The sequence below is a fragment of the Myotis nattereri genome (assembly GCF_964212035.1).
Source record: "Myotis nattereri genome assembly, chromosome: 3".
Classification (NCBI taxonomy): Eukaryota; Metazoa; Chordata; class Mammalia; order Chiroptera; family Vespertilionidae; genus Myotis; species Myotis nattereri.
Genome location: NC_138077.1, coordinates 211,207,494 through 211,229,835, shown reverse-complemented (window position 1 = coordinate 211,229,835; position 22,342 = coordinate 211,207,494). Strand labels below are relative to the sequence as shown.

The 22,342-nt window shown below is 45.5% G+C and overlaps 1 protein-coding gene across 1 annotated transcript in view; it reads left to right on the top strand.

Annotated features, from left to right (window-relative positions):
* The first annotated feature begins 5,053 nt into the window (after positions 1 to 5,053).
* The window catches only part of UBE4B (ubiquitination factor E4B), an 89,465-nt gene continuing 72,176 nt past the window's right edge, over positions 5,054 to 22,342 (top strand). The window contains exon 1 of the mRNA XM_081087255.1: positions 5,054 to 5,349. Within this exon, the coding sequence (XP_080943381.1) occupies positions 5,326 to 5,349 (24 nt within the window). The 5' untranslated portion in view covers positions 5,054 to 5,325. The remainder of the gene's footprint in view (positions 5,350 to 22,342) is intronic.

Here is a 22,342-nt window from a genome sequence, read left to right as displayed (position 1 = left end):
AGTATTTTGTTTGTTGGTGAGTCTATGTACCTCGCCTTTCTCCCCAAACCCATTGAGTCTGATGTGACTGATTTACTGCCCTGTGGGGTGGCTCCTTTCCGCCAGGTCCCCTTCTAGCGGACACATTTATCAATTCTTTCCTAAGAGTAAAGAGAGGGGGAGACAGTGACTTATGATGAAAATAGAGCCAGGAGGTGGAGTCTCCTCCAGATAATTATTTTCTTTTTACTTAATGAGAAAATATACATATTGAGTTGGTGAGTGATTCACCTAACTAAAAACATATTAAATCTCTTGATTAAAATAAAAACATTCATTAGCTTTTAAAAATTAAAAAAAAAGAACTCTTCCAATGTTAACTTTTCAAAAGTATGGGTTTTTTTTTTTTTTATTGATTTTAGAGAGAGGAGAAGGAAGAGGGCAAGAGAGAGAAACATCCATCAGTTGTCTCCTGCATTCACCCCAACCAGGGACTGAACCCACAACCTGAGCATGTGTCCTGACTGGGAATGGAACCCGCAGCCTTTTGGTGCATGGTACAAGACTCAATCAACTGAGCCAGATAGGCCAGAGCAATGTTAAATTTTAAGTATAATATTGATGGAAACTTTTTTAATCAAAAAGATATGGAGTCACTCTATCTGGCTGTAAAATGAAAGCTGGGGCCAAAAATGTTCCTGCTTTTCAGGAGATCATAAAAATGAATTGTCATGTTTTAAAATGTGTGGGAGCCAGGCTGGTGTGGCTCAGTGGTTGAGCTTCAACCCATGAACCAGGAGATCACCGTTCGATTCCCAGTAAGGGGCGTGCAGGAGGCAGTCTCTCTCATCCATTGATGTTTCTAACTCCCTCTCCCTTCCCCTCTCTGAAATCAATAAAAACATATGAAATAATATAGAAATTGTCCTTTTAAAAAAATGTGGGGGAATAATGGCTTAAGTTGAGATCATGGTAAGGCCGTTGATACATTTCCTTCAGAATACCTTCCTGCTTCAGCAAGTCAGAGCTCTGTCCTCCAAACCAGGAGCAATCACCTTTTTCCTTTGGCTCCCTCCGGTACTTCCCATGAGTTTCTGTTACAGCACTTAGCACTTTCTACCCTGTATTGTAGTTCTGTATGTATTCGTCTGTCTCCTTGACTGTAAGTACCTTCTGGGTAGGGCCATAACCCTGTGTCCCGATTCACCAGTCCGTCTTTGTAGCTAGCACAATGCCTTCCCACTATAGACTATCAATGCAAGAATACGCGAGAGACTGAGTCAGCAGCACTGGTTTCTTTCCTGGCGTTGGCAACCACGTCTGCTGAGCACAGCAGACACCCGCGGACATGAGGCATACCCGTGTAGCCCTATGGAAATCAAATCCCACTCCAAGTAGGAGGCATTATTTTTTAATATGTTTTTATTGATTTCAGAGAGGAAGAGAGAGAAACATCAATGATGAGAGAGAATCAATGATCAGCTGCCTCCTGCACGCCCCCTATTGGGGATCAAGCCCATAACCTGGGTATATGCCCTAGTCCAGAATCGAACCCAGGACCCTTCAGTTCACAGGCCGATGCTCTATCCACTGAGCCAAACGGGGTAGGGCTACACTTTACTTTTTTATTGTTTAAAAATATGTTTGGCCGAAACCGGTTTGGCTCAGTGGATAGAGCGTCGGCCTGCGGACTGAAAGGTCCCAGGTTCGATTCCGGTCAAGGGCATGTACCTGGGTTGCGGGATATCCCCAGTAGGAGATGTGCAGGAGGCAGCTGATCGATGTTTCTCTCTCATCGATGTTTCTAACTCTCTATCTCCCTCCCTCTCTGTAAAAAAAATCAATAAAATATATAAAAAAAAATGTTTGATTTTTAGAGAGGAAGGGAGAGGGAGAAACATCAATTGGCTGCTTACTGCATACCCCCTACTGGGGATCAAGCCCCTAACCCCGGTACATGCCCTGACCTGGAATCTAACCCAGTGGGATGATGCTCAACCAACTGAGCCACACTGGCCAGGGCTACCATTGTACACTTAAAAAAAATTATACATTTATTAGATCATCTGGAAACCAGAAAGGCTGAGCTCTAAAATGAATAGCCCAGAGTGGGGGTAGTGGGATATACTGGTATATATCTCCTGTGAAGGTCAGAGTAACTGGTGGGTAGGAGGCTGGGTGCAGGCAGCCCACTGAAAACTGGGTGAGGTGGTTTACTGTAAACTGAAAGCCTTTCATCATGTCTTGAGGAAACCTGTAATGAGAATAGGAAAACCGCTGGAGGGTGACAGCCTTAGGCAGGGTATAATGGAGCACAGGGGAAAGGGAGAGAATGTGCCTAACATTCCAGCCTTTTTATCCCCCACCTTAAAGCTGGGGGTCTAACATTTTCCTCCTGAAGGATTTTGGCACTGAATTCTTTCAGAGAAAAAGGCGCCTCGGGCCTCTTCCATAGCTGCTTCCTGCTGAAAGGGGGTGACATTTTTCTTCACGGCCAAAAGCCCTTGCTCTCTGTCAGAGGGCACAAAAGGAGGTTGTGATGGTGTCTAGGGGTGGTATTTCCTGAGTACAAGTAGGGTTTGTAATCTGGTGGAGACAAACTGTTATAAATTTTAGTATTATTGGGGCAAAAGCTAGAACAACAAGAATTATGACAAATGGTCTGGTGGAAGGAAAGAGACATTAGCCTGAAGAGTTGTAGCCACATCTACCCATATGAACATCAGTGTCACCAGGAGTCCAAGTTCTGGCTTACAGAGAATTCCTCTCTCGGACAGCAGATAATTGCAAAGTCAGCAGCCGTCTAATTTCATTCACTAATTCCTTACACATCTAGCTGTCAGATTACTGTTTTAAGCAAATACCAAAAAAGAACCTCTTTTTATTCTAGAATCCAATCTTTAAGATTGTGGTTTAGTAACCATCCAATACAGGATATTCTTCATCTGTGGCAAAATCAGGAATTACATGATAGTGTTGACAATTCAGATTTGTGTAAGTTAAATGTACAAACTTCCAGTTGTAAGATACGTCCTGGGATGTGATGTGCAGCATGGGGACTATAGTTAACAAAGCTTTATATCTGAAAGTTGCTAAGAGAATAATTCTTAAAAGCTCTTACCACAAGAAAATATATAAGTACGTGTGGTGATGGATGTTAACTATATTTATTGTGGTAATCATTTCACAACATATACATAGATCAAATCATACTAAAACTAATATGATGTTCTATGTCAATTATGTCCCAATTAAAAAAATGTGTTCTTGTCTCGCTGAGGATGGTTTCTTTGCATTGACTCCAGAGGTCTCCCTTGTATATGTATATTCACTTCAAAGTTTCCTGGGAATCACCTGTTACCGGGAAGACGAGGCAACTAGGACACCTTGGTTCTTGTCTTCTTGAGGCAAAGATTTCAATGAAGAGACAACGTGCAGAAAAGCAAGCAATTTATTGACCACAGCAGCAACATACCTACGACAATGAACAAGGACCAGTACAGAAGAAGCAACAGAAGAGCCCGGGCTGGGCTGCCTTGGCTCCCTGGGAAGTCAGAGAAAAGGGGGCTTATCTTGGGAGGAGCTGCCGCTGCCCATTGCTCCCCTGGTTGCACGTCTCATGGGTCCCTTAGAGGTTAGGGATGGGTGCATGAGGGGGAGGGACGGCACCGGCGTGCTGCCTGGAGGGAGAGCGCCCTGGGACCTTCATTTTCAGGGGTTTTAAAGGCTGGGTGTTTGGGGGAGATCTTAGGGGAGGGTCAGCTGATGTACCAAAATGAGATTTACTCTCTTAATGTGTCTGTCCTTGGGTGTGGTTGGCAAATGCCACCTTGTTGGATTCTGTTATCTGTGCCCCTGAGTAGGGTGATTTAAGCTATTCACCCCCCCCCCCCCCCCCGGTTGGGGAGAAGCGCAGTGCCCTTGCTTCAGGGAAGACAGGATTTACTAGGTGGCTGCAGACGGCTCTTAGTTTCCCTATTCCGCTGCATCACGCATTTATACTACCGTCACTTTGGAACACACTTTGCAAGATCCCAAACCAGAAGCTCTCTCTACGGTAATACAAACGGGAGTTTTCGTGTCCGAGCCCCCCTCCAAATGGGCTTCCCTTGCAGACCTGGAAGGGCAGAAATGGTTTTTGATCGAGCGCAGTCCGTGCGGTGGAGAGCGCTCGCCCCACAAAGGGAGCTGCCGCCGTTTCCTTTACCTGCTTTTCGGAGGCACCGTGGGGACCGGAGGCATCTGCGAGCCGCCGAAAGGCAGGCGCCGGGGAACAACGGAGGCGCTGGGAGGCCGGGCCGCGGGCGGGAGTCCCTTTCGGGCCCATCTTCCCCGCGTCGGTGTGGACGCCACGCCTCGCGGCCTCCGCCCCCGCCCGCCCGCGGCCTCGCGGGAGCCTACCTGCACCCAGCGCGCCGCGCCCGCACCCCCGGCGTCGCCATGGCACCGCGCCGCCCCGCGCCCCGCCCGCCCCCCGCCCCCCGCCCCCGCCCCCTCCCCGCCCGCGGTCCTGCGGGGGAGGGGTGTGCAGGGCGGGAGCAGGCGCCGGCGAGAGGAAATCGGCGGCGCGACGCCCGCGCCTCATTGGCTGCCTCGTCGTGGGGCCAGAAGCCCCGCCTCCCTAGCGGGGTCACGTGATCCCTCTCAAAGATGGCCGCCCTGTTGTTTTGATGAATAATACTTGGTGGGGCGAGGGGGTAAGAGCAGGGGTGGAGGGGTAGGGGGATTTCCTCTTTCAGCCGGAGCCTCGCGCGTCCCGGCCTCCTCCCCCGGCCCGGCCCCGGCGTGGAGGCGGGGCGTGGCCGGCCTGCTCGGGGCGGGGAGGGGCTTCCCCGTCACCGCTGGCTCCGCCGGGGCGGCTCTGGGGTCGCCCACCCTCGGGGTGTCCACTCTGCAGTCGCCCAGTTTCCCACCGAGGATCAAGGGGGGGAAGGGCAGCAGGATCCGGAGGAGGCCCCGCGGCCACGCTGCCACCGCCACGAAGACACGCCGGGCTCGGGGCACGCGGCGAGCTGGAGACCGAGCTCCCCGGCCGGGGCCACCCGGGCGGCAGCGGGTAGTCCGTGGCGCCTCCGGGTAACCGGGTGGCCGCAGCAGTGGCGGCCCGAGCAGGCTGCGCGGGGTTCCAGCCGCTGGAGGAGGCTCCGGGGCGATCGGGGTGACCGGCGCCCAGGCGGTCCAGTGCCTCGTGTGTTCTTATTTGTTCACCTCTGACTATGCAATTCTGAAGCCTCCCCCATTCGGGGGACCCGGCAGCCCGACCGACACCTTCCACCCGCCTCGCGCCCTGGTCTCACAGCACAGGAGGATCGCTCCCTAACGCCTTTCACCATTAAGAGGAAAGCGATGGAGGAGCTGAGCGCTGATGAGGTGAGGAGGTTGGGGGACGCCTGGGGAGAGGAGTTGGCAACTCTTTGGCGCTTTGGAAAGGGGTGATCTTGGGCCAGAGGCGAGGGGACGGAGGTGACATTTTCCAAGGAGGAGGCGAGTCCCCCCTGAGAGGGTCCCCGGCTGTACTCTCCCGTACCCCTCGCCTTCTGCCTTCATCCTGGACTCCATTTGCTTCTTTTCGAATCTTCTCTTCGGGCCTGAAGAGAAGAGCCTATCGCGGCGTTTCTTCTTTTCTTCGGGGTATTGAAGCAACAAGGGCTGGATTCACAGCAAGTTCAATGTGTGCGCGCCCGCGCGTGCGCTCGCGCCTCGCTGCTGCAGAGATTTAGAGAATTAATTTTGGGGTGAAGTCGGAATGTGGGTATGCATTCTTAAGGGAAGTATTTGAAAACCCCAGTGTGTATGGCTACTTCATTGTGTAAGTTGATTAAGCACACGTTTGTGTTTGGGGGCGGCCTGCAGACAGATTATTTGATATTAAAAAAAAAACCCCATGTATCTTCTCCATAGCTTAGTGAATTCCAGTGATTTAACAGGCCACTTAGCACTCCTGGCCCACTTCTCTTTAATTCAGCCTTTTTTTTCCTGGTTTTTGTCCCTTTCAAACTTGGTTTTGCTGTAGCAGACAGGGAAGGACAAGCAACTGGAAGCGAATGGCTTTGTAAAACTGCCTCTGTTACGATTCTGAAGGGAGTCTTACAGATTCCTTTCTTGATGCTTTAAACTTTAAACAATCTGAGGTTATTTAACACGATTGTCATGAAAACAGTGGCAGTTAGGGTACAAGGAATTTTCATGTGATTCTATTGACTTCTCCCTTTTCACAAATTGGACCCCTCCCAGGACCCCTGCTGGCCTCCCTCTCTGCAGTCTCTACCTCATTTCTTCCGCTGGTTCATACAGAACTTCCCTAGAGTGTTGTGAAAGGAGCCATCCATCACGCTGGTTGTACTATAACACTTCTATGCTTCAGTTTTAGCTACAGCGTGTCCATGTGCAGGGTGTGGAGCAAGAGTAGGCTTACAGTTGCTCATATGGAAAATAAGACAATATTTAATAATAACAATACAGAAATAAACTTTTCTGTACCCCAAACTGTAAACCTTTTGCTCCACCCTGTATTTACTTTGTGACAAAAGTTCTCTAGGGATGGGGCACGCAAGTGGTGGGTTAAGGGTCAGGTCGGAAAGGAAGCAAATAATTTTGTTGATTGTGCTCCTTGGCTGTTTGCCCATTCTGGGTTGTTGTCTCAACTACATCAGGAGCGTAATCTTACATTAGGAGACTATTGAACAGTTTCTTTTATTCAGACAGGAACTGTGCGGTACCCTTAGGGGCACTTTGTTTTATGTAGTTTTTAAGTGTCCTCCTCCCTTTTTTCTTTACTATTAATTCTAATAGGAGTTTCTCTTAAGACAAAGAATCTGTGTTTTTTAATGGTCCTTTACTTTTTCCCCCCTTGACATTTTCTAAATTGTCCCTGGTTTAGAAGTTTTTACATACTTGACTTTTCACCAAGCAATTGTTATCAAACCAATAAAGCATACAGACCAGTTAAAGATTCTGTATATTTGAACTGTGGCTCTTCACTCTGTCTATCCAGTCCTTGAGGAAGGTCTAACTTTTTTTTGTGACCATATAAGGACAAATGTAATGGTCGTGGAGGAGATAGAAAAACATCTATCAAGATCAACAGAATATTAAAATCATGCGAGCATCTTAATTCACGAATATAAGATCAATCTAAAATGATGTTCAACAAAGTAGTTGGCCTGAACACGAAGGGGTAGTTAAATACCTGGTAATTTTACTCTCAGCAGAACCTACAACAGTTTTTGGTTTGGTTTTTTTTTTTTAAAAAATCTTAAGGTGTGTTTCCCCCCCCCCTCCTTAAATCCATTTCCTTTAATTCTGCGATTAGGTGAGCAGTTGTCAACAGAGATATTTCCAAAGCTTTTGTCTTTGCATTGTTACTCTATTGGTGGGAGCTTCTGTCGCCGACAGGGTAGGTGACATTCATTTAGTTAGAAAATAATACACTTAGTTACTAAAAATTCAAACATTCATCTCAGGGTGAAATCAGGCAAGACAGTGAGTAATCTTTCCATCTAAAATAGGGAGTTAGGCCAGGCAGGGCTTCATCTTTTTAACAAAATGAAAATATATGAGGATATCGCCCATGATAAATAGAGGCTGCTGTCACCAGACTGGTAGCTCTTGAAGATTTTACATTCGGACACTTTGTGGTCTCTCGTAGATCACCTTGAGTTCTTGTACATTTCTTCTCTTGTGCTTTCAAAGTAGAGTAGTTGGTTAACCTCATTGCTGCTCTTTCTATGTATAGCGCATGGCAGGCAATTCATTGCTCTGCAGAGCAGATCCATGACTCAGTTCATCCTCGTCATGAGCCCACATTCCAAAGGGTCATTATTTACATTATATTCATTCTGCGCCCTGCTCAGGTGTTGTTTTTCATATACCAGACTGGTGCTGTGAGTAGGGCAGGTATTTTAAACTGTTTTCAACTGTAGTGATGAGATTGCATTGAAATGACTCGCTTTTTTTTCTTCTTTCTTTTGTTAAATCTTTATGACCTGGTTCATCTTCAAGATGGCTGGCTGGGGTTTAGGGTGTGGTCAAGGTTTTAGAAGAGTGGTAAGTCTTCCCTCTCAAATGTAGAATGTGGGACTGTTAATGTAAAAACATTTAAACCTGTAAAGAATTTTTGTGAGTTTATTTGAGCCAAGCTGTCGAAAATTGCTGGGAAGCAGAATCTCAACAGATTGGGATAATGCTCCAGAGAATGGCTTTTTTTTTAATTTTTATTTTTTAACCCAATTTTATACTTTTCAATCAAAGGAGGAGACATAGATGGGTTATAGGAAATCTATTGGTGGTACATTAGGGAGGTGGGAGAAAGCAAAGCATGTAAACCTCTGGGATGGATAAAAAGTAAAATGATAGACACATTACTTAGGTGGGTACAGGACAGTTAACAGTCAACAATTAACATGATAACAATAACAAGGAAGGGATTTATGGTTTCTGTCCTGGCACCAAGATCATTTGGTTGTACCCTGAGGGGTCCAGAAAAAAGGAAAATTACAAGTTACCTTGACATTTCAATGATATGTTATTGTAGATGCAAAAAGACAATAAGCTCAGTCAAGGTAAAAATTGACCTTATCAGGAACCATACCCGCCTAGGAGTTGACTACCCACCATAACTGCCCTTAGTTAAAGTTTAATTTCAGACCATCCTTTGTGGTCACCCTAGGTCAGGGGTGGGCAACCTTTTTGTGAGTGCGTGCCAAAACCAGCAAAATCTCTGACTCAAAATTCTTCTGCGTGCCAGCACTAATTTTTTGAGAACATGTTACGCCTACTTGATATCTCTTAAGGTGTACATATGTGAAGAACCTTGAAGAAATAATAAAATTCATTCGAGCGACAAAAACACAGTATATGATGATGAAAAATACATTTATTTTTTAATGTATACATGTACACTGATAGTCCGACAGAAAATTTTATGACTCCGTTTGATATTATCAGTGGGACTTTTGCTGCTGCATCACTGATGACAGAGATTTTACATCAGGTTTATATTTCGTGACCTTCAGAGATATGCACGAGCTACTACTTTCATCCGTCAGTCTACTCCTATTACGAGACTTAACAGAATTCATCACTGAGAACAAAGATTCACAAGTGTATGTGGATGAAACCAAAACACTGGTCGGATCTAGGGAGGCAGGGAGAGTTAAGGCAGAGGCATAGAAATTGCTCTTCCCCTCTCTCGTCAATCCATGTGTATGGTCTTTAAGATAACTTGTTATGTAAAATTATTTGTTTATCTAAGATGCACCTACACTAGATTTATCTGAAAAATAAAAAAGTCGATATTAAGAAAAAAATTGTAAATGGAAGATTATAAGAGGGTTTCGCGTGCCAGCAAAAGTTAATGGTGTGCCGTGTTTGGCACACATGCCAGGGGTTGCCCACCCCTGCCCTAGGTCCTTGAGTTTGCAAGACCGCCATGCAGGCCTTCCCTGAGCTGGTCAGGGTAGCATGTGGCCCCTTTCGTCCACAGGACCTTGAACTTTTAGTTGCACTCTCTTAGTGGAAAGGGACTGACATTTAAAAAAACATGTTTTTGTTGATTTCAGAGAGGAAGGGAGAGGGTAGAGAGAGAGAGAGAGAAACTGATGTGAGAGAATCATTGATCAACTGCCTCTTGCACTCCCCCTGCTAAGGGTGGAGTCCACAACCCAGGCATGTGCCCTTGACTGAAATTGAACCCGGGACCCTTCAGTCCGCAGGTCGATGCTCTATCCACTGAGCCAAACCAGCTAGGACTGATATTTAAAAAATAAAATCTCTATTGTTGAAAGTGTTACATTGACCCCCTTCTAGCCTGCCCTAGGCCTTCACCACCCTATTGTTTGTGTCCATGGGTTATGCATATACACATACAAGTTATTTGGTTGATCTCTTCCCATGCCTTCCACTGAGATTCGACAGTCAGGAACCAACATTTATTAACAGCTTAGAAGCCTGGTCTGTGCCAGGCTCCTTGCCACCATTGTCTCATTTGATAAAGACTACAATCAAAGAGGTCCTTCACTTTCCCTTATTTTATAGGTGCGGCAACGGAGGTTTAGATTAAGTAATTTGTCCATAGTGACCTGGCTTAGAAGTGATGGAGTTGGAGTTCAAACTCAGCTTTCCTAATCTGAAAGCTTTTTTTTTATTACACTTTACTGCTTAACAACTGGCAATAAATACATCATAACTTCTATATAAACTAGAGGCCCTGTGCACAAAATCAGTGCACGGGTAGGGTCCCTAGGCTTGGCCAGCGATCAGGGCCTATCTGTGGGGCACCTGGTGGGTCCCCCGCTGGCACCCGCCTTGGCTGGCCTGGTGCCACCTGCTCGCTGGTTTCCTCCCTCTGCAGGGCGATGGTTGCCTCCCTCTGGGGGCAGCTCCTGCGTTGAGCGTTTGTCCCCTGGTGGTCAGTGTATGTCATAGCCACCGGTTATTCTGCCGTTTAGTTGATTTGCATATTAGGCTTTTATTATATAGGGTATCCTAACATGCATGATCTGCATAGTTTTTCTATAGAATGCATGATACAATCCAATTTATAGTCTTTCTTGGTACTGACTTTCATCACGCCCCTCCAGAATGTTCATTCAGCAAACATTTTTTAAAAAGATGCTGTGCCCTGGCCAGCATAGCTCAGTAGTTGAACATCACCCTATGAGCTAGGAGATCATGGTTTGATTCCCGGTCAGGGCACATGCCCAGGTTGTGGGCTTGATCCCCAGTGTAGGCAGGCAGGAGGTAGCCGATCAGAGATTCTCTTTTATCATTGATGTTTTTATCTCTCTCTCCCTTCCTCTCTGAAATCAATAAAAATACATTTAAAAAAAAATGATGCTGTGTATTCTCAGCAATGTGTTACGCAGGTAAGGAGAAAGACAGTCAGTCCTTCTTCTTCTTCTTCTTTTTTTTAATATATTTTATTGATTTTTTACAGAGAGGAAGGGAGAGGGATAGAGAGTTAGAAACATCGATCAGCTGCCTCCTGCACACCCCCTACTGGGGATGTGCCCACAACCAAGGTACATGCCCTTGACCAGAATCGAACCTGGGACCCTTCAGTCCCCAGGCCGATGCTCTGTCCACTGAGCCAAACCGATCAGGGCGACAGTCCTTTTTCTTAAATTATAATTTAACAAGTGGATGGGGAAGAGATGGAGATAGATAGATAGATAGATAGATAGATAGGAATCCCACAATAGCAGTATCGGGTGCTTACTATTGTGGTGGTGGTAGGGACAAGACATTAAGGGACCCTGGTGGGGCAGTGTGTTGGTGGAGACTTACAAGAAAAAACTGATATTTATGCTGAGCAGTAGTTGCTGGGGAAGGGCCCTTGGAACTGGCTGTGACACAGGACCAGGAAAGAGCGAGCAGCAGTGGGACTGGAGACGGGATTTTGCCGGGGGAGCCAGATCTTGGAGGGTTTGCAGACATGCCTAGGAGTTTCAACTTTGTCAGTAGGACTGCAGGAAGCCTTTGAGGGATCTTAGACTCGGCAGAGGTGTAGAAGGCGGGTTGGTGGAAGGTGGCTGCAGGGCGGAGGCTCTGTTGCTCTCGAGGAGTGAGGCGGTGGGGTCCAAAGTCAGGCGCTGGCCGTGGGTACGGAGGAGGGCAGACATCAGAAATATCCAGGATCTAAGTTAACCCACCTCGAATGATCAGCTTGTTATGAAGGGGGTGGGGGTGGAAGGAGTAAAGAGGAATCGAGTCCTTGGTTTCTAGCTTGGAGAAGGGTGGGTGGGCGGGAGGAACCAGGAAATCCAGACAAGGAACAGATTTTGGAGATGCAGGTGGGTTCGTTTAAACCTTTCAAAGATGAGCCAACATGGAGATTCCCTCTCCTGGCCTTTCTTCTCTGACATCTCCATCTTTATTATTATTATTATTATTTAATATGTTTTTACTGATTTTAGAGAGAGGAAGGGAGAGGGATAGAGGATAGAGAGAAACATCTATCAGCCGCCTCCTGCACGCCCCCTACTGGGGATCAAGCCCGCACCTGGGGCATGTGCCTTGACTGGTAATCAAACCCGATGACCTCTTGGTTCATGGGTCAACACTCAACCACTGAGCTACACTGGCCTGGCAAACATCTCCATCTTTTTTTAAAAAATCTTACCTGAGGATATGTTTAGAGAGAGAGAGAAAGAGAGAGAGAGAGACCAATGTGAGAGAGAAACATCAATCGGTTGCTTCCAGTACGCAACCCAACTGGGGATAGAACCCGAAACCTAGGTATGTGCCCTGATTGGAAATTGAACCAGCAGCCTTTTGGTGTGTGGGACGACACTCCAGCTAACTGAGCCACCTGGCCAGAGCAGACATCTCCATCTTTAAGACCTTTTCTTTCTTTGTGACAGACCTCAGAACTTAAGCTCACTTTTCCCAGGTAGATGGTTGCTGCCATCACTATACCCAGGATTCCTCTTCAGTCCTGGTAGGAGTGTGGGATGCAGCTTCCCAGGCCCCTTCTCCACGCCTTTTGTTCATTTTAACCAAGAGACGGAGAATGATAATGATACCAGCCGACATTTATTGAGCTCTTAATATGTGCTAAGCACTTAACTTGCTCAGCAAGGCTGGTGTTATTATCCCCATTTTAAAGATAAGAAAACTGAGGCTAATAAAATTAATAATTCATTGAAAGGCACACAACTAATGTGCAGTAGAACCTGGATGCTAATCCAAGAGTTCTTAATCCCTTTACTAAACTACCTGCAAAACAGAAATAATTGAGCAAGTTTTCCTGTTTATAGCCATTTGTGTTGTTGCTGGTAATCCTCACACAAGGATATTTTCCCATTGATTTTTAGAGAGGGTGGAAGGGAGGGGGAGAGACAGAGAGAGAGAGAAACATCGATGTGAGAAAGACACATCCATGGGTTGCCTCCCGCATACACCCCAACCAGGGCCAGGGATTGAGCTGCAACTTAGGTATGTGCCTAAGTTGACTGGAATCAAACCTGGGACCCCTCAGTCTGAGGGCTGATGCTGTATCCACTGAGCCAAACCGGCTAGGGAAGCATTTTTATTGTTCCTTTTTTAAAAAAAAGGATATATATATATATATATTTTTATTGATTTCTTATAGAGAAGAAGGGAGAAGGATAGAGAGCTAGAAACATTGAGAGAGAGAAACATCAATCAGCTGCCTCCTGCACACCCCTGCTGGGGATGTGCCCACAACCGAGGTACATGCCCTTGACCGGAATCGAACCTGGGACCCTTCAGTCCGCAGGCCGACGCTCTACCCACTGAGCCAAACCGGTCAGGGCTTAGTGTCCCTTTTGAGATGGGCAGTGGAAGCCCTGGTTATTGCTAAGGGTGGGGCTCATCAAATACCCTCTACTCCTGTGGGGGAAGGAGAGAGAAAGACTCTGACCGGGGCCCGTGGCCTTCAGGTCTTCGCTCTGTAGAGCGTGTTTTCTCTCAAGGTTCTTACAGTGAGTCTAGGTGGAGATGTCTCCCTGCACATTCCGGGGCATTTACTGCTGACTCGCTGCGTGTCAGACATCACCCGAGCCCTGTACGCCGCGCTGTCATTGGCGATAAGTACTGTGAAGAAGGGTAAAGGAGGCTAAAGGGGGGGAGGGCAGCGGGGCGTGGGGAGTGTATGCAGTTTTGGGAGGTGGCTTTTGAGTAGAAGCTTAAAGACGACAGAGAGCCATCGGGGGGGGGGGGGGGGGGGGAGAGTGTTCCCAGGTGCCGGGGACAGCAGCCACAGGGGTGCATCCTTGATCTGCTCCAAGAACAGCAAGTGTGGCTGGAGCCTACTTAGCAAGGGCACAGGCAGGGGAGGACGTTATTCATTATTTTGTAGCAGAAATTTACTGAGTTCTCCTAACTGGGCTTCAGGCCTTTCTGAAGCCCTCCCTCCCTTTTTTCACATTCCAGCATCTCTGAAATGGGAATGCTCCTAGGGATGGTGTACTCACCATTGGCCAGGTGGCAGTTGTGACACAGTGTCATTTCCTGCTTATGGAAATGACACCTGGTGATACCTGTTCATGTTATTGCTGAGTGCTACCTGTGTTGCATTTAATTGCCAGTTTAAATGCATTCAAACAAATTACACTTTGATCAGCAATGAAAGGAAGTGTTACTTTGTATGAGGAAAGGAATGGAAACTAATAGGGAGTCAATCTGATGTTAGCAAAGAGCTACTGCTGTTTGTTATTGGAGGAATGACTGCAATTTCATATTTTATTGCAAAGCAACAACCAAGTGCATTAGGGAGCTTCATACAGGCAGAAACCCACAAGTCTGTGAAGCTGTGTCCCATTTAGCAACTGAACATACAATTAGAAGGATTGCCTTTCATACCCAGACAATCAGCTGAAGGTCAAAGACACTCCATATTCCTCAGAAAGAAATTTCAGCCCTGGCCGGTTTGGCTCAGTGGATCGAGCATTGGCCTGCGGACTGAAAGGTTTTGGGTTCAATTCCATTCAGGGGCCTGTACCTTGGTTGCAGTTTCGATCCCCAGTCAGAGCGAGTGAGTGCTGGAGGCAACCAATCATTGTCTCTTCACATTGATGTTTCTCTCTTTCTGTCTCTCCCCTCCCTTCCACTTTCTGTAAAAATCAATGGAAAAAATATTCTCCGGTGAGGATTAACAGCAACAAAAAAATAAAACAAAAAAAGAAAGAAATTTCAGAGCAGTGAGAGGCTGGTGAAATGATTACTGCTCTGTGTGGGTCTGTTGTTAGGCATTTTGTGTGGTTTGTGTGGTTTTCTTGGTGGTGCAAAACTAATGGGGCAGCTCACAATCAGTGGCATGAAACACAGTATACGCACAGCATTGTTCAGGACCACATTTCCACATTTCAGCACCTTTGAAATGGGGATGCTTCTTACGATGGTGTAATCACCGCTGGCCAGGTGGCAGTTGTGACACGGGCAGTCCTACTTGTATGTTCAGTTGCAAAATGGGACACAGCTTCACAGACTTGTGGGTTTCTGCCTGCCTGTGAACAGTACAGGCAGAAGTCCCTGCTTTCATGGTGCTTACATTCTGATTTATGTTTTAAGAGAACCCCTCTGGCGGCTGTGAAGAGAATAAATAAAGGGGAAAGAGTGAAAGCAGAGAGAAGGCTAAGGAGCCATTATTGGACCAGGATCAGTGGTGGAGAAGGGGGGCGGGGAAGGGTCAGATAGCGGATGGCCAGGTATTTTGTGGGTAGAGCAATAGGATTGGGTGATGGGGTGGGTATGGGCTGTGGAGGAGTCGAGAATGGCCACGTGGTGGGCCATTGCAGCAGAGAGTCATGAAGTGGCAGCTGCCTAAAGGAAACAGACGTTGATTTCTCTCTAAGTACAAGTCTGGGCAGGAGGCAGGGGCTGCTGTGGCAGCTCCGTGCTCAGCAGGGGCCCAGGCGCCTTCGGTCTTATACCAACTCTCCTAACATATGACTTCCATCTCTTGGGCCATGTCTGTCTGCGTTCTGCCCGGCGGGGAAGGGAAGGAGAAGTCGTGCTCCTTCTCTTTAGTGGCACAGCTTGCAAGTGGCTCCGATCACCTCTGCCCACCTCCCACCGGCCAGAACCTGAGTCACATGGCCACGGCTACTGCCAGGAAGCAGAGAAATACACTTTTACTGGGTAACCATATGTTCAGCGTTCAGCCAAAAGTTCCCTTATGCTAGAAGGGGACAACAGTCTAGCCCTTTTCTTTCTAAACCCTTCTTCCCAAATGTTGACCACACTCTGCACCTTCCCAAAGGAGACAGCCCTCAGTCACCTTCAGAGCCCAGAATCTCTGGGAGGTACACAGGGTGGGCAAAAATAGGTTTACAGTAATACAAATAAATAATGCAATAATTAATAAATAATACAGGAATAAACTGTGTTTTGTGTACTTGCAACTGTAAACCTACTTTGTTCTACTCCTTACAGCCTAGGAACCTTTAGATTAAAATACAAGTTATCTGCCTGGCCGGTGTGGCACAGTGATTGAGCGTCGACCTATGAACCAGGAGGTCACAGTTCAATTCCTGGTTGGGGCACATGCCCGGGTTGCCGGCTCCATCCCCAGTGTGGGGCGTGCAGGAGACAGCAGATCAATGATTCTCTCTCATCATTGATGTTTCTCTCTCTCTCTCTTCCCCCCCCCCTCCCTTCCTCTCTGAAGTCAATAAAAATACATTAAAAAATAAAATATACATTATCTGCTGTCCCCCTCCCCAGCATGTAGTGTGGTGGAATAGGTTAGGAGGCTGGAAATAAAAACTCGCAGTTGGAAAAGGAAAGAGTGGGTGTGCAGACCCCTAACTGTCCATAGCGTTGTCAGCTTCTGCCAGGCTGCGTGTGGGCTCCCTGCCTGGCAGTGTGGGAGACCCTGACAGCCTGGCCAGCCCCCTGCCTGCTCTCTCGCAGGAATGCCCTTGCCCCTGGCGCTCTGGAAGGTCTTCAGGGTCTGTTCTCCTCTGGAGCCAGGCCATTGGAGACTACCCCCTGCGGGTTCTGCAGCTCGTTTCCTCCTGGACACTGAAGGAGTTGGCCTTTCAACCCTACTCAGCCCCGAGTTACTAGGCTCTGAGTAAACTTAGACTGGAGACGATGGACATGCCTCAGGCACATCTGTGTTTCCTCTTATCCCTGCATGCAAATCAGCAAGCTGTAGCTTGAGTCTGTCTCATTCTTGTGGGACTTCTTGCTTAAGGTGGCAAGAAGCCAGTAAGCACCCAAATTCTAAACTGTTCAACCAGTTTCCCTAGAATTACAGGCGTGTTGGCATGCAGGCTGTTTTCCAGGGTGTCACAGGTTTTATCAAATGTTTTATTATGGCCTAACAAGGCTCACCAGCCTTCCTCCTGCAACATCTGTCCCTGTGCTGATCCCTAAGCCATTGCCACATAAATTCTGTTAAAATTGGGAGCTCCAACATAATAATGGCTTAAACAAGATAGAGGCTTGCTTTTTTAAAAAATATATTTTATTGATTTTTTACAGAGAGGAAGGGAGAGGGATAGAGAGTTATAAACACTGATGAGAGAGAAACATCAATTCACCTGCCTCCTGCACACTCCCTACTGGGGATGTGGCCGTAACCAAGTTACATGCCATTGAGCGGAATTGAACCTGGGACCCTTAAGTCCGGAGGCTGACGCTCTGTCCACTGAGCCAAACCAGTTAGGGCTAGAGGCATACTTTTTAACCCTTTATTAAATCATTTAAAAAAGATTTTTCAATGACAGTTGACATACAATATTCATTTCAGTGGTGAGACATTATATAATTTACTAAGTGATCATCTCGATAAATCTCACATTCACTGACACCATACATAGTTATTAGAATACTAGAGGCCCGATGCACAAAAATCGTGCATAAGTAGGCCTTCCTTCCCCCAGCTGCCGGCACCGGCTTCCCTCTGGCACCCAGGACTGGGGCTGGCTTTGCTCCGGCCACCTGCAGGCACCCAAGACTTGGGCTTCCCTCCGGCCCCAGCTTCATCTGGAAGGACATCCAGAATGACGTCCAGAAGGATGTCTGGTCTAATTAGCATATTAACCTTTTATAATTATAGATTATTGACTATATTTCTTATACTGTACTTTATATCCCCATGACTATTCTGTAACAACCAATTTGTACTTTTTAAAAAAATCCTCAGGGGCGGGGGTGCGCTGGAGGGGGTCAATGGGGAAAAAGGGGAGACATACGTAATAATTTTAACAATAAAGAATTATTAAAAAAAAAATCCTTGCCCAAGAGTATGTTTAGAGAAAGGGAGGGAGAGAGAGAGAAACATTGATGTGGGAGAGAAACATCAATCAGTTGCCTCCCGAATGTGCCCTGACAGGGGTTGAATCTGCAGTCTGTTGGTTTACCAGAGGACACTCCAGCCAACTGAGCCACCCAGCCAGGGCACAGGTATTCTTTTGAAATTGATTGTAAAAGTATTAGAACCCATGAGAGAAAACGGAAGATGGTGAAAAACTTCTGATACTGGTGTGTACTTGCTGGCCTGAAAGGTTTTGCAATTATCAGGGTTAGCCAATTGTGTGACCCCAGACTCTCCTAAACATTTTAAGAGTCAGCAGAAGCTGAAGGAGGAGAAGGTGGGAGGAGTAGGAAGAGCAGAAAAGTTGACTGATTAAAATGACTTCTCCTGGTACTAATCACACTGCACTGGGATTGTCTATTTGCTCACATATTTCCTCTTGCAGTATATGTTCCTGACTAGTTTTCACTGTTTCTTTTTAAAACAATATATTTTACTGAGTTTTTACAGAGAGGAAGGGAGAGGGATAGAGAGTTAAAACATCGATGAGAGAGAAACATCGATTAGCTGCTTCCTGCACACCTCCTACTGGGAATGTGCCCTCAACCAAGGTACATGCCCTTGACCAGAATCGAACCTGGGACCTTTCAGTCCGCAGGCCGACGCTCTGTCCACTGAGCCAAACTGGTTAGGGCTTCAGTGTCTCTTTTTATCCAGCTCTTAGCACAGGGTTTGGCACAGAATGACCCACAAAAGATACTTGTTAAATGGCCTGACTTGAATACAGTGTGTCTTCATTCGACTCTTAATTTTTATGTTGCAATAGTTCTTTTGTTGTTGTTACCGCTACATTTAAGTTGCATTAGTTCAGTTAAAGTAGGCACTTGAAAGAAACATTAAGTCAGAGTTGTAATTCATAATCAGGTATAGCTGGGTTTTATTCCCACCAACCAGTTGAACGACCCTGGGCAAAATATTTAACCTTCCTGAGCCTAGGTTTTCTTACTTGTAAAATGGGGTTTCAGATACTTGCCTCAGGGCTTTGATCTACAGATTAATTACCAAATAGCAGTGAACCCTAAGACGCCAGAGTGGATTCCCGGGACAGATCAGCTCTTTCCAGAGTAAGAGCGAACTGTTCATAGTTAGAATTTCAGTTGGTGCCCATGTAACATTTAGGAAACCCTTTGCAGGTCATCATGCGAAGAGCATCAAGGCAGTGACTGCCTGGTTAAGGCCTCAGAGAAGCCTTGGCTTGTGTGAAAGGTGTTGGAATCCTCTCTCTCTCCCCTTTACTTCCTAAAGTCTCTTCTCACCCAGGGGCCACCTTCCGGCTGAAGCCACACTGTCACCTCTTGTCAGGTCTCCCATTTTCTAAAACCTGAGTGATCAGGGGCCAGAATCTGGGGGTTTGAAGGGAAGGGAATTGGACAGGCGGGACCTGAGGAGCCCCAGGAAAAACAAGCTGCATATCTGAACGAAACGCAAGGTGACTCATCTACTCAAATCCGATCACTTATTTTGGCTTCTGAAGGGATTGTTCTCCTGCAGGGCTGGGACAGGGTGCCTGTTGGGGGGTGGAGACATTCTGAATTGGATGTCTTGTGTTAATTGCTTCCCAGCTGCCATAGCTTTAGCTTCTTGTCCATTTCTTTGAAGACAGTAGTCAGGCAGGGGAAAGAGGGATCTTTGGGGTCCTAGTATTGAGAAGTGCTCAGCCTTGACTTAATTAGCTTCCTAATTAAACATTACGAGATAATTCAGTGCACATTGTTTCTTTGCTTCCTGTCAGTGTTTGGTATAGATTCCAGATGTGTAATAGTGTCGTGGTAATTTAATTGGTTGAATTTTCTGGCAAGATGAGGTAGCACTTTGCTCATGGACCTTTTTGGGAACTGAATTCCTAGGATTTCCAAGCAAGTCATACTGAGCACCTGTCATCTGCCAGGCACTCACCTGGAACCACGTCCGGTCAGGGGCTTTCTCTTTGTCAGACCCTGTGTCTGTACTTGTCATTGGGACCAGCTTCTGGGCATGTGGCCTGGCCTCACAAGTGCCCACACTTGCTGCCATGCTCTGCTGTTGCTGCCTTACAAGTCTGAACACATTTTGAGCAAGAGGCCCTGCATTTTCATTTGGCTCCAGGCCCTGGAAATGCTGTAGCTGGTCCTGCTTGCCACTGACTTTCTCTGTGCAAGTGGATGTGACTGGGTAGAGTTCGACTAGATCCCAAGATTATAGAAAACCACACGGAAGCTCACCAGAGAGGGATTCTTCCTGTTTTTATGGAGAAAATATTAGTGTGTGTCTGACTGTAATGCCATGTCATTAATAGAATTTCTTGAAAATTTTAACAGGTTTCTTTGCATATGTGATATTGAATCTTTGGTTAATTTATTTAACTTGATCAAATAGATTCAATTAGAATTCAATAGATCAAATTAGAAGAAATATTTTAATATTACTGTTTCCCGTTTCTCTTTAGTAGAAGTTTTTTTTAGAAGTTTTTTTAAGATCAGTAGTTTTTGGGTTTTTTACCCTTTTTTCTTTTTTCTTAAAATCAAGAGTTTTGACATACAGGCATTTACTTCCATATTATCTTTTTCATTTTGTACATCTTATTTCTCCAATCTCAGTAAAATTTCTTTTGTGTTTTATCAAGGATAATATATTTTGGTAATATTCTTACAGTGTAAACACTTGCTTTCATGAAGTATGAATTGTGTTTAAAACTATAGCTCATGTTGGTTTTAGAATTTAAAAATGTTATCCAGCCCTGCCAGTGTGGCTCAGTGGTTGAGCGTTGACCTGTGAACCAGGAAGTCACTGTTTGATTCCCGGTCAGAGCACATGCCCGGGTTGCGGGCTTGATCCCCAGTAGGGGGCGTGCAGGAGGCAGCTGATCAGTGATTCTCTCTCATCATTGATGTTTCTATTCCTCTCACCCTTTTCCTTCCTCTCTGAAATCAATAAAAATATACATATTTTAAAAATGTTATCCAATGGCTAGTTTTCTATAGTATTAGTATTTATTTGTAAATACTTATCTGTGATGGCCAGTCAGGAATTATGATTGACCAAAAATAATCCTGTGCCGATTACTAATTTTAAAAAATAATAAAGTACATTTAATCTTAGAGATGGAAACGTTCTGTATATATGGATGTCCTGGTGAGGAAATTTCTGAGAAGGAAATGAAAAGTAATGCAAAATTTTAAAATATCTAGCAACCTTTTTAATCCAGCAGAAGATAAAAAGTTTGGTGTGATTTGATTTATATTATACTCTTCCTAGTGGCCCGGTGCACGGATTCGTGCACATTGAAAGGAAATTAATTAGAAGAAATATTTTAATATTACTGTTTCCCGTTTCTCTTTAGTAGAAGTTTCAGATAAGAGAAAATTAGTAAAATGTATATGAAAATAATATATCAATTGATTAATAAACAATAACATGATATAACAATAACAAAGACATGATATGAAAACAACATTGATAAAAGCAATAACTGATAAATTGATTAAACTTATTCTAATATCTCCCTGTACACCACATTAAGAGTAAAACCACTTTCAGAGTGCTTGACTAATTTCCCTTGTGATGAAGTATTTACAACTTTAATGTCATATGCTCTTTGAACTCGAGAGAAAGCAACATATAACTGACCATGTCCGAAAACGGGTTTAGGTAGGAATATTCCTACTCTGTCTAGAGTTTGTCCTTGTGATTTATTAATAATCATCGCAAATGCTGGCATCATGGGAAACTGTCTTCGAATTAATTTAAATGGGAGGCAGACGGGGACAAATCAATTCTTGGAATCAGAACAACCTCTACTCCTGCAGATCCTGTTAATACTTCAGCTTCGATTATGTTAGGTTGCAGTCTTTTGTGCCAATAGATCGTCTTCAAACATATTCTGTCGATGACTCCGCTTTCTTTTAGCTTCAGAATGTCAAAAATAACCAAATTTACGATCACAATGACAGATCAAAACACATGCGTGCTATTGGCGCCAGCGAGAGCTTTATAGGTATCGCACATGTGCGAATCAATGTTTATTTTTAAATTGCCAGTGCGCGTCATATGTACCGGCAGGTTGGTCAGACGGTCGGTTGGTCAGACCTAGCCTTTTAAAAAATAGATAATTGTCATGCTTAGGGTATTGAGAGATAAGAACATTCAGAACAAAGCAGACAAATATTTTTTAAGGAAGGTGAAGGAAAAAGTTAAAAATGCTAAAAAATTGTTTTTCTAAAAAGCTCTTTTCTTACTGTATACAGATCCGTTAGAGGACTTGATACTTTGCTTTCAGCAGTAATTTTTAAAAATGTTAACACTTAGGCTGCACAGGGAAACAATGTCTAGCCCCTTTGAACTTGGAATGTCAGTTGTGCAGAGCAGAGCAGTAGTGTCACTTCAGGCTTTTTTGTTTTAGGTTTGTGCTTGGTGACCATTAATTGATTCATTAACCTTTTACATAACAAATCTTTTACCTGTGATACAGAACAGGCATCATTTCCCTGGAGTCTCATCAAAACAAGTGCCACTTTTCCCCCCGAAGGACGCCGTGGGGCCCTCAGGTGGTCATCTGTAAGGGCTTTTGTTTGCTCTTTCACTTTTACTTTGTACAGA